The sequence below is a fragment of the Littorina saxatilis genome, linkage group LG16, assembly GCF_037325665.1.
Source record: "Littorina saxatilis isolate snail1 linkage group LG16, US_GU_Lsax_2.0, whole genome shotgun sequence".
In the NCBI taxonomy this organism is placed as follows: Eukaryota; Metazoa; Mollusca; class Gastropoda; order Littorinimorpha; family Littorinidae; genus Littorina; species Littorina saxatilis.
The window spans coordinates 30944221-30955975 of record NC_090260.1 but is presented as its reverse complement, the minus strand read 5'-3'; the positions used below and the strand labels follow the sequence as shown (position 1 = coordinate 30955975).

Below are 11755 nucleotides of genomic sequence, written 5' to 3'. Positions count from 1 at the left end.
TGACCATGCTCAGGCTAAAACCATAGGACATCTGACCGACATGCGGCAATGTGAATCGGACATTTGGGGATTTTCATCGTTATATGTCCAATGCCTAACGACATCCCTGCTAGTGCTGCGTATACCAACTGAGCTACCTTGTAGGTCTCTCGATTTTGCAAAGCATCGCAGGCTGTAGGCATATTTCCTAAACGGTTTAGCAAATACAGCCATTTGGAAATGACAATGCACATGGGCATTTGGTTCACAATTTTATTTGTGTGCCAAACGAAGAGTTTGCCTTCTTTAAGAATAAACAAGAGGCGAAGCCTTCGAGGCTCACGTAAGAAATCGACAAACAGTAACACAAACTCAATCACTCCGACACACACACACACACACACACACACACACACACACACACACACACACACACACACACGCACACACACACACACACACACACACACACACACACACACACACAGTAAGCATAGGTAAAACTGCAAGAAAGCGAGACACTAGATCTAGATCTGTCTGTCTGCATGTAGCCTACAGGGACACGACTGCCAACTAGTCTCGGCCCGCTCAAAATAAGAAATAACAATGACCGAGACTTTCAGTAATTCCTTCGCGTGACGTCTAACCCTCTTACGCCATAATGTGACGTCTTCAAATGACGAAATGTTAAAGTTTCTACCACAGACATACACACGCACAAACAAACACACACGCACACACGCACAAACGCACAGACAGACAAAGTTACGATCGCATAGGCTACACTTACGTGAGCCAAAAACCACAAATTTTTTTTTTTTTTTTTTTTTTTTAAAGAAGTGTTTTTGGATTTGCCTTCTTTTAGTTTTACATCTCTTTGCAAAGAAGCAGTAGGCTGTTGAGATCTAGACAATGTGTCTGGGCTGGGCTGGGTGGCAGTCCTTTTCAAAGTTGGGGAAGGGGGTGTAGAGTGTGCAGTGACGGGTGCAATGGCTTGGTGGTACTAAGACGCCGGCCTCCAAAGCAGAAGGTCGTGTGAGCTCTGAGCTCTGACATGGATCACAGGATCTTTTCCGAGCGCACTTCGTCTTGTGCTTGCGTGTACACACGAAAATGAATAAGGCACTAGCAGGTCTGCTTATAAGTTGACCAGCTGGGAGATTGGAAAAAATCTCCACCCTTAACCCACCAGGCGCGGCCGGGATTCGAACCCACGACCTTTGGCTTGGGAGGCTGGCGTCTTATCCACTAGGCCACTGCTCCTGTTGCCACTCACAGTATTCATGTTTGTCCTTATTTTGTGAATTGACCGTAACCTATTGGCATTACGTTTCAGAACTCTGCAAGCGGTGTAGCCGGGCCAACAGAATACTACGCCAATGGAGCGATGATTCTACGTCCTAACATTCCGGCAGGCAACTCCTACATTCAGGTCATAGACAGAGTTTTGGATATCCCCAGCGACAAGTCTGTGCTTGGCTACATCTCGTTAAGCGAACAATCGGAGTGAGTGTACATCAAAAGCAAATGCACCCCGCCTCACCCCCACTCTCTCTTGCACACGAATGTGTGCATGCACATTTTCTATTTCATTTTCATCACTTTATTTTCCCATCGCTGGGAAATTGGGGTCGCTTCCTCTCGCTGAAAAGCTAGCAGCAACAGAGTCATCCATGTGTAAGAGGGCGGGGATGTAGCTCAGTCGGTAGCGCGCTGGATTTGTATCCAGTTGGCCGCTGTCAGCGTGAGTTCGTCCCCACGTTCGGCGAGAGATTTTTTTCTCAGAGTCAACTTTGTGTGCAGACTCTCCTCGGTGTCCGAACACCCCCTGTGTGTACACGCAAGCACAAGACCAAGTGCGCACGAAAAAGATCCTGTAATCCATGTCAGAGTTCGGTGGGTTATAGAAACACGAAAATACCCAGCATGCTTCCTCCGAAAGCGGCGTATGGCTGCCTAAATGGCGGGATAAAAACGGTCATACACGTATAAGCCGTGGGAGTTTCAGCCCATGAACGAACAAACAAATCCCGGCCAGGTGTAAGCATGTTGAGGTGTAATCAGCCACTTGCACATTAAATGGCATAATGGCTAGGTCTTTTACATGCCACAGGGGTGACACGGGGGTGGGACATGGATACCATCTTTGAGTCTGCACATAAAGTTGACCCGTGTTCGGCCCGGCCCGGATTCAAACCTGCGACCTTAGGGTCACAAGTCCAGTGCTCTACCAATTGAGCTACCGGGCCCCACCGAGAACTCTGAAAGCTAGCGGTGTATCAGGGCCATCAGAATGGTGCACAATGCACACACAGACTCGTATTCAAGCCATCGCACAAATACATTTTAAAAAAAATTTTTTTTTTATAACCCTGTGATTTCCTGCAACACTTTTACCTGTCATAATTTTTTTTTAATCTTTGAATTTAAATGGCACTTTATATGGTGTTGTGTGTGAATGTGCTTGTGTGTGTGTATGTGCTTGTGTTTGTGTGTGTGTGCTTGTGTGTGTGTGTGTGTAATTTAAGTGCTTGTGTGTGTGCTTGTGTGTGTGTACTTGCTTCATGTAATATTTTAATGGACAATAAAGTGCTGTTATTGTTTAAGTTATTGAGACATCCCAGTGCACTAAGGGATTTATAGAGCAAATCGAGAAAATTCATTATTGAACGAAGCGCATAGCGCTGAGTTCAATAATTATTTTCGAGATTTGCTCTATAAATCCCTTAGTGCACTGGGATTGTTTCAATAACGATATTGTCAGTACCGCCATAGAATAAAGAAGATTCCTAACGCACATTTTGCAATGCGCATTTGAATAGGCATAACTGTGTGGTCAGGTCGTGCACAGTAAAGATCTACTTTTGTGTGGGGTGTCTCAAGTGTGTCGTGCTTTCGTCACACGCATTTTAATTTCTGTTGGTAAATTCCAGTGTAGCGTTAATCTGAACAGTGATGATCTTTCAGAGAGACCTCATTTGAACTCGGAGAAAGGCTCTTCATTATTTGCGATTCGAAACCTCCAGTCGAGCTTCGACGGATTGACTATGCGGAGTGACTCCCCTTGAATTGACTCAAAGCGGGACTCGACGGTTCGCACATTTTCAAAACAAATGTGGCATATTTCTCGTGTTCTATCTTCGCTCATCGGGGAGTCTGATACTAAATATGAACGGTAAGAATGCTCTGAACCCTACACGTATTATATCCCCATCGTTTTTTCGTTCACATTTGCCCAACATGTTAATTTGCTGAGCGGGGTTAATGTCGTCTGCTAGGCTACCTGCCAACCTGGGCAATGGAACGACTGCAGTCTGCACTGAGTCTGTACGCATAAGGCAGGCTGCTAATAAATCTTATATATGGTAAGAACGTTCTGAACCTTACACGTTTTCGATTACGATTGTTCTTGCTTTGAAATAATAATTCTGAAACCATTCATTTACTGAACTGATGTAGTCGTATTTCTGTGTTGTCTGCTACAGAGTCGATCGAGTCAGTCTTCCAAACTGGTCTTGCTGGTACGTTATCGGAATAACACTTGTGTTTTCTGTTAGCCGCTGGGAATTGTATACTAACTCATCATTTGGTAATGTGGATGATAAGCTACATGCCACTAACACGGCATATGAGAAGAATCTATGCAAGTCGGCGAAAATTAGATGAAACACAGCGGCTTCTATTTTTTTAGATCACTGGCACTGGCACAGGCACATGCAATCTGTCAGAAAAAAACCACTTCTGCTTTAATTGAGAAGCAGGGAATTTATGGTCATTTGGTATTGTGGAGAATATAAGCTACATGTCATTAATTAATTCTGAGGATGAGAGCACAGTCTTGCTTAGGCAAAGGGCGCAAGAATACGCTCTGTGGAAAAGTTAGCGCACTCCAAGAGTGCGCTAACAGTTTTAGCGCATCGCCATTAGCCAATCAACTGGTTCACATCAGTCATGTGACACCAGTACTTACTGACAATTATTTTTATTGGTGTTTTTTTAGCACATCATTCTACAGTGAGATTCTGACATATTGTTATTAGTTTTTTTTTTAGCACATCATTCTACAGGGAGATACTGACATATTGTTATTGGGTTGGTTTTTTTAGCACATCATTCTACAGGGAGATACTGACATATTGTTATTGTTGTTTTTTCAGCACATCATTCTACAGGGAGATACTGACATATTGTTATTGGTGTTTTTTTTAGCACATCATTCTACAGTGAGTTACTGACATATTGTTATTGTTGTTTTTTCAGCACATCATTCTACAGGGAGATACTGACATATTGTTATTGTTGTTTTTTCAGCACATCATTCTACAGGGAGATACTGACATATTGTTATTGTTGTTTTTTCAGCACATCTTTCTACAGGGAGATACTGACATATTGTTATTGTTGTTTTTTCAGCACATCATTCTACAGGGAGATACTGACATATTGTTATTGTTGTTTTTTCAGCACATCTTTCTACAGGGAGATACTGACATATTGTTATTGTTGTTTTTTCAGCTCATCATTCTACAGGGAGATACTGACATATTGTTATTGGGTGTTTTTTTTAGCACATCATTCTACAGGGAGATACTGACATATTGTTATTGTTGTTTTTTTAGCACATCATTCTACAGGGAGATACTGACATATTGTTATTGGGGTTTTTTCAGCACATCATTCTACAGGGAGATACTGACATATTGTTATTGTTGTTTTTTCAGCATATCATTCTACAGTGATATACTGACATATTGTTATTGTTTTTTTTTAGCACATCATTCTACAGGGAGATACTGACATATTGTTATTGTTGTTTTTTCAGCACAGCATTCTACAGGGAGATACTGACATATTGTTATTGTTGTTTTTTCAGCACAGCATTCTTCAGGGAGATACTGACGTATTGTTATTGTTGTTTTTTCAGCACATCATTCTACAGGGAGATACTGACATATTGTTATTGTTGTTTTTTCAGCACATCATTCTACAGGGAGATACTGACATATTGTTATTGTTGTTTTCTCAGCACATCATTCTACAGGGAGATACTGACATATTGTTATTGTTGTTTTTTCAGCACATCATTCTACAGGGAGATACTGACATATTGTTATTGTTGTTTTTTCAGCACATCATTCTACAGGGAGATACTGACATATTGTTATTGTTGTTTTTTCAGCACAGCATTCTTCAGGGAGATACTGACATATTGTTATTGGGTGTTTTTTTTAGCACATCATTCTACAGGGAGATACTGACATATTGTTATTGTTGTTTTTTCAGCACATCATTCTACAGGGAGATACTGACATATTGTTATTGTTGTTTTTTCAGCACAGCATTCTTCAGGGAGATACTGACATATGGTTATTGGGTGTTTTTTTTAGCACATCATTCTAAATGGAGACTGACATTTTGTTATTGTTGTTTTTTGAGTCACTTGAGAAAAAGTGACTCTATGTAATCGGTCAGTGTTAGTCTGTCCGGCCGGCCGTCCGTAGACACCACCTTAACGTTGGACTTTTCTCGGAAACTATCAAAGCGATCGGGCTCATATTTTGTTTAGTCGTGACCTCCAATGACCTCTACACTTTAACGATGGTTTCGTTGACCTTTGACCTTTTTCAAGGTCACAGGTCAGCGTCAAAGGAAAAATTAGACATTTTATATCTTTGACAAAGTTCATCGGATGTGATTGAAACTTTGTAGGATTATTCTTTACATCAAAGTATTTACATCTGTAGCCTTTTACGAACGTTATCAGAAAAACAAGGGAGATAACTAGCCTTTTCTGTTCGGCAACACACAACTTAACGTTGGGCTTTTCTCGGAAACTATAAAAGTGACCGGGCTCAAATTTTATGTGAACGTGACTCATTGTGTTGTGAATAGCAATTTCTTCCTGTCCATCTGATGCCTCATATAATATTCAGAACTGCGAAAGTGACTCGATCGAGCGTTTGCTCTTCTTGTTTAGCACATCATTCTACAGGGAGATACTGACATATTGTTATTGTTGTTTTTTCAGCACAGCATTCTTCAGGGAGATACTGACATTTTGTTATTGTTGTTTTTTCAGCACAGCATAATCTTCAGGGAGATACTGACATATTGTTATTGTTGTTTTTTCAGCACAGCATTCTTCAGGGAGATACTGACATATTGTTATTGTTTTTTTTTCAGCACAGCATTCTTCAGGGAGATACTGACATATTGTTATTGTTGTTTTTTTAGCACATCATTCTACAGGGAGATACTGACATATTGTTATTGTTGTTTTTTCAGCACAGCATTCTACAGGGAGATACTGCAATACATCACAGGGGAAGGGGACTATACAAAAACCGTGGACTTCATGAACACTCGCCCCAGAATCACCGTTTTTGTTCCCACCAGGGAAGCCATCGGACGAATCCCCAAGGAAAAACTTGACCTTCTGCGTGGCAACCCGTCAAAACTTAATGAAGTGGGTATTACTTCAATTTTTGAGTACCTAGTGCATACAGCGAAACCCCTTTTAAGGACCTCAAACAAATCTGAGAAATTCTTGAAAAGGAGGTCAGTGGAACCCACCTTTAACTCATTCGAGTCGCGCCCGTATTGTTCGTTTCGTTCCCTCAAATCGCACTGTTTTTGGCATTTTGTAAAAAATCACAGACACACAACCACACAACATAACAACATAAAACAAAATGTATCAGAAAGAATTACATGTGATCTTTATGAAAACCCTAACCTTATAATTGAGGCTGTAGATCCAACTGTGTGACACTTACTTAATCCAATATGCTATCCAAAAGAGGGTAAAACGAAAGTTTTGAGCGACGCCATGCTGTTTCGGCGAATTGACTACGTCGCAGTCCGCATGGAAAAATCTGTGCTGAAGGCGACAAACTAATGCTTATAGTAGGTGAAGGGATTAAGCAACTCCTTCAAAAATGAACGTACTCTTAGTTGTCAGTTGCATCCCTGCAATCCTCGTCGCTCCCAACAAGGAAAAAAAAGAACAAATCTTGCCGGTGATATATCACCGGCACCGGCACGTCTTTTACGTAGTAGAAAAGTGCCGCCGATATTTTACCAGCACGACTCGAATGAGTTAAAGACCTCGAAAAAAAAATTTAAAATTGGGGAGAGGGAGTCCATGAAAACGGAGGTAAATTTACAAAGGCTGTGAACAGAAAGTCTGAAAAAAGGTCTTATAAGTGAGGGAATCTTAAAAAAAAATGTTAAAGGGAGGTTCCACTGTAGTCTTAAAATGGAGGTTAATGTTCAGACATTATTAACAGAAAATTTGAGAACAAAATCTTAAATAGGGATGTCGTCTTAAAATGGAGATAAATTTACAGAGTGTTTTAAGAGAAAATATGTGAGAAAGGGATGTTTTCACTGTTGAAAGGGAAGAAGTGTAGAAGAGAACACGTTGAAGAATAACTGAAATGTACTGTTTTTTGTCTCATTACTTTCTAAAAACAGCTTCAAAACCGCCTTTTCTAGCTTTTGAGAAGAATGACACCTTTGCCGGTGTCACGAACTGAAACCTCTGCCTGAACAATCCGCAATGAGAAGGATTGTTCAGCAGAGGTTTCGGTTCGTGACACCGGTCAGCGTGCTATAGCTCTCATTGTGAGGCGTTCAAAAGAAACAGTTTTGGATGCAAATTTGATTGTTCTTTCCAATGACGTGCAAAACTTATTCAGTTTAAAGGACTGAAAATACATGTCATAAAATGGTGCACAGCTCTGGAGAATAACCCGTATATGTTGAGGCACACCACCAACTTCTTCTTCTGCGTTCGTGGGCTGAAACTCCTACGTACACTCGTGTTTTTGCACGAGTGGAATTTTACGTGTATGACTGTTTTTACCCCGCCATTTAGGCAGCCATACGCCGCTTTCGGAGGAAGCATGCTGGGTATTTTCGTGTTTCTATAACCCACCGAACTCTGACATGGATTACAGGATCTTTTCCGTGCGCACTTGGTCTTGTGCTTGCGTGTACACACGAAGGGAGGATAAGCCACTAGCAGGTCTGCACATAAGTTGACCTGGGAGATCGGAAAAATCTCCACACTTAACCCACCGGGCGGCCGTGGCCGGGATTCGAACCCTCGACCTTCCGATTAAGAGGCCGACGTCTTACCACCACACCACAGCGCCCGTCACACCACCAACTAACAGTGCTTGTGTCTTTGTTCAGGTGGCCTCCCGCAGTGGGGCACTGCGGTTATGAAATTAAAGGCCCCTCCTGTTTTTGGAACCGCAGGAGCTTTCTAGTTTGCTGTTAGGTAGATTTTTGGTTCCTCTTTCCTGTCATGCTCTCTTTTTCTTCATGAATTCTTTTCTTTTTTCTGCCTTCTTGCTCATTCACCTGTATTTTTTCCAAAAATCTCTTCTCTTGCCGCTTGTCTCGCGATTCATGTATAGTTTAATCTGTTAGTGTTCTGATGTAAGTCCAGCAGTAGATAGGTTAAGCCTATTTTAACATACTGGAAACTGGTAATCTTCCAGTAGGTATTAATTTAGTTTTACTAAAGCCTGCTGGGACACAAGTAATGGGTTAGTGCATTTGTAAACAGGAATCGCATGACAAGTGGCCCCCTTCATCCCCCCCTTCCTCGTCCTGATATGGCTCTGCGTAGTCGGCTGGACGTTAAGCAACAAATAAACAAACAAACAATTGTTCAGGTGGCCCAGATGCACATCATAGAGGACCAGGTGGTGTACACCTCCTTCGTCTACCACAACGAGGGCATCAACAACCTGGGCAAGGGACAGGTCATCTTCAGAACCAACACCGCAAGAGAAGCAGGTACAGTCGTACTCCGCTTTTTTTGACACCCCGATTTAAGACTCCCTCCCTTTTAGACCCTGTTTTCTCAGACGTTTTGTTCGTAACCTCTGTAAATGTACTCCCATTGTAAGACTCCCTCCTTTTTGAGACCATATTTTCTCAGATTTTTGAAAGTCTTAAAAGGGGGGGTTCCACTGTACCAGTCCATTCTTTACCTGTAACAGCGGTTAAAAATACAGTTGAACCTGCCCTAGCGACCACCCCTCCATATATATATATCCAAAACCACCATCTAGAATGACCCCCAACAACAACAAAAATCTTGAATGTTTCTGTTTAGTCTGTGGTACCTGCGAGGAAAGAACACCCTTAATTGGGACCAGCCAAAGTGTCCCTAGATTGCAGGTGGCCTGTCATGACAGGTATATTTTGGTGGAGATTATAGACAAAGGGACCTCAGAATGTGTCCATATAAGGGAGGTGTTCTAAAAAAAAAATTTTTAAATCGGTAGCGCCGTATACTGTATGGCAGCTTGCTTTCCCCAGGGAGAAAGCAGCCCGAATTTCCATGAGGGTAACCTCTAAGGACTATTTGAATCTTATCCTTATTATGCTTATTATCCTTATTGTGTGTGGTTGTGTTGCAGTGTTTGTCAGCAGTGGTGGGGTGACGGCACAGGTTGTCGGGGGCAACGTGACATGCAGGATTATCATCATCATCATTATGTGTCATTGTGTTGCAGTGTTTGTCAGCAGTGGTGGGGTGACGGCGCAGGTTGTCAGGGGCAACATGACATGCAGGATCATCATCATCATCATCATTATGTGTCATTGTGTTGCAGTGTTTGTCAGCAGTGGTGGGGTGACGGCGCAGGTTGTCGGGGGCAACGTTACATGCAGGATCATCATCATCATCATTATGTGTCATTGTGTTGCAGTGTTTGTCAGCAGTGGTGGGGTGACGGCGCAGGTTTTCGGGGGCAACGTGACACGCAGGATCATCATCATCATCATTATGTGTCATTGTGTTGCAGTGTTTGTCAGCAGTGGTGGGGTGACGGCGCAGGTTGTCGGGGGCAACGTTACATGCAGGATCATCATCATCATCATTATGTGTGGTTGTGTTGCAGTGTTTGTCAGCAGTGGTGGGGTGACGGCGCAGGTTGTCGGGGGCAACGTTACATGCAGGATCATCATCATCATCATTATGTGTGGTTGTGTTGCAGTGTTTGTCAGCAGTGGTGGGGTGACGGCACAGGTTGTCGGGGGCAACGTGACATGCAGGATTATCATCATCATCATTATGTGTGGTTGTGTTGCAGTGTTTGTCAGCAGTGGTGGGGTGACGGCACAGGTTGTCAGGGGCAACGTGACATGCAGGATTATCATCATCATCATTATGTGTCATTGTGTTGCAGTGTTTGTCAGCAGTGGTGGGGTGACGGCGCAGGTTGTCGGGGGCAACGTTACATGCAGGATCATCATCATCATTATGTGTCATTGTGTTGCAGTGTTTGTCAGCAGTGGTGGGGTGACGGCGCAGGTTGTCGGGGGCAACGTTACATGCAGGATCATCATCATCATCATTATGTGTCATTGTGTTGCAGTGTTTGTCAGCAGTGGTGGGGTGACGGCACAGGTTGTCGGGGGCAACGTTACATGCAGGATCATCATCATCATCATTATGTGTGGTTGTGTTGCAGTGTTTGTCAGCAGTGGTGGGGTGACGGCGCAGGTTGTCGGGGGCAACGTTACATGCAGGATCATCATCATCATCATTATGTGTCATTGTGTTGCAGTGTTTGTCAGCAGTGGTGGGGTGACGGCACAGGTTGTCAGGGGCAACATAACGTGCAGGAACGGAGCTATTCACTTCATCGATACTCTGCTTGGATACAAGTACAACACGGCTAAGGATGAGATCTGGCTCAACCCCATCACACGGTGAGTCACACTCTTTTTTTCTTCTTTTTTCTTCTTTTTTTGTTGACCTCAGTTGCATGCAGGCTGCTACAACCCTTCTTGTTTGCCCTTTTTTTTGGTTGTTTTTTTTTTGTTTTCCTTTTCTTTAAGGCGGGGAGCATCCTTCTTCATAGGTAGGTGAGTCACACTCTACGGTGGAACACCCCCTCCCCCCTCCTCCTCCCTCTTTTAAGACCTCCAAAATTCTGGAAACTAATCAGGTCTCAAAAAGGAGGGAGTCTTAACATGGGGGTGTATTTACAGAGGTTATGAAGAGAACATCTGAGAAAACAGGGTCTTAAAAGGAAGGGAGTCTTAAATTGGGTGGGGGGGGGGGGGTGGGGGGAGGGGGTATTGAAAGGGGTGGGGGGGGGGGGGGATTTGCTAAACACAGTGAAACCCTCCCCCATGTAAGGCCCTGCTTGTTCAACTTTTCTGTTCATAAAACTTTGTAAATCAATAACCCCATTTTTAAGACTCCATCCTGTTTAAGACCCGATTTTCTCCAGATTGTTCTTGGTCCTCAAAGGGTAGTTCCACCGCACAGCGGAACGGCCCCTATCTAAGACCCTCTCTTGCTATTTAAGTTCCCCCCCCCCGATATTTAAGACCTTGGAGGGAGAAGTATTAAGCAATTCTGCAGCAAATTCTGCTTTGTTTCTGTCTCCAAAGCAGTTAAATCAAGGAGGTGTGGTGTCAACCGTTGCTTTGTTTCTGTCTACAAAGCAGTTAAATCAAGGAGGTGTGGCGTTCTTCAGCAACCGTTGCTTTGTTTCTGTCTCAAGGAGGTGTGGCGTTCTTCGGTAACAGTTGCTTTGTTTCTGTCTACATAGCAGTTTAATCAAGGAGGTGTGGCGTTCTTCGGCAACAGTTACTTTGTTTCTGTCTACATAGCAGTTATATCAAGGTGTGGGGACTTCTTCAGCAACAGTTGCTTTCTTTCTGTCTACAAAGCAGTTAAATCAAGGAGGTGTGGCGTTCTTCAGCAACCGTTGCTTTGTTTCTGTCTCCAAAGCAGTTA

The 11755-nt window shown here is 43.1% G+C and overlaps 1 protein-coding gene across 4 annotated transcripts in view; it reads left to right on the top strand.

The window, feature by feature from the left end:
- Positions 1-1284: 1284 nt before the first annotated feature.
- The window catches only part of LOC138950820 (fasciclin-1-like), a 29112-nt gene continuing 18641 nt past the window's right edge, over positions 1285-11755 (top strand). Inside the window, exons 1-5 of one of the 4 annotated variants that reach the window (XM_070322540.1) lie at positions 1286-1485; positions 6265-6445; positions 8667-8790; positions 9903-9934; positions 10604-10716. In XM_070322540.1, coding sequence (XP_070178641.1) covers positions 1367-1485; positions 6265-6445; positions 8667-8790; positions 9903-9934; positions 10604-10716 — 569 coding nt within the window. In that variant the 5' untranslated portion in view covers positions 1286-1366. Of the gene's footprint in view, positions 1486-6264; positions 6446-8666; positions 8791-9515; positions 9548-9902; positions 9935-10571; positions 10717-11755 lie in introns of all 4 variants that reach the window. The other 3 variants (XM_070322539.1, XM_070322541.1, XM_070322538.1) reach the window with 3 other exon arrangements.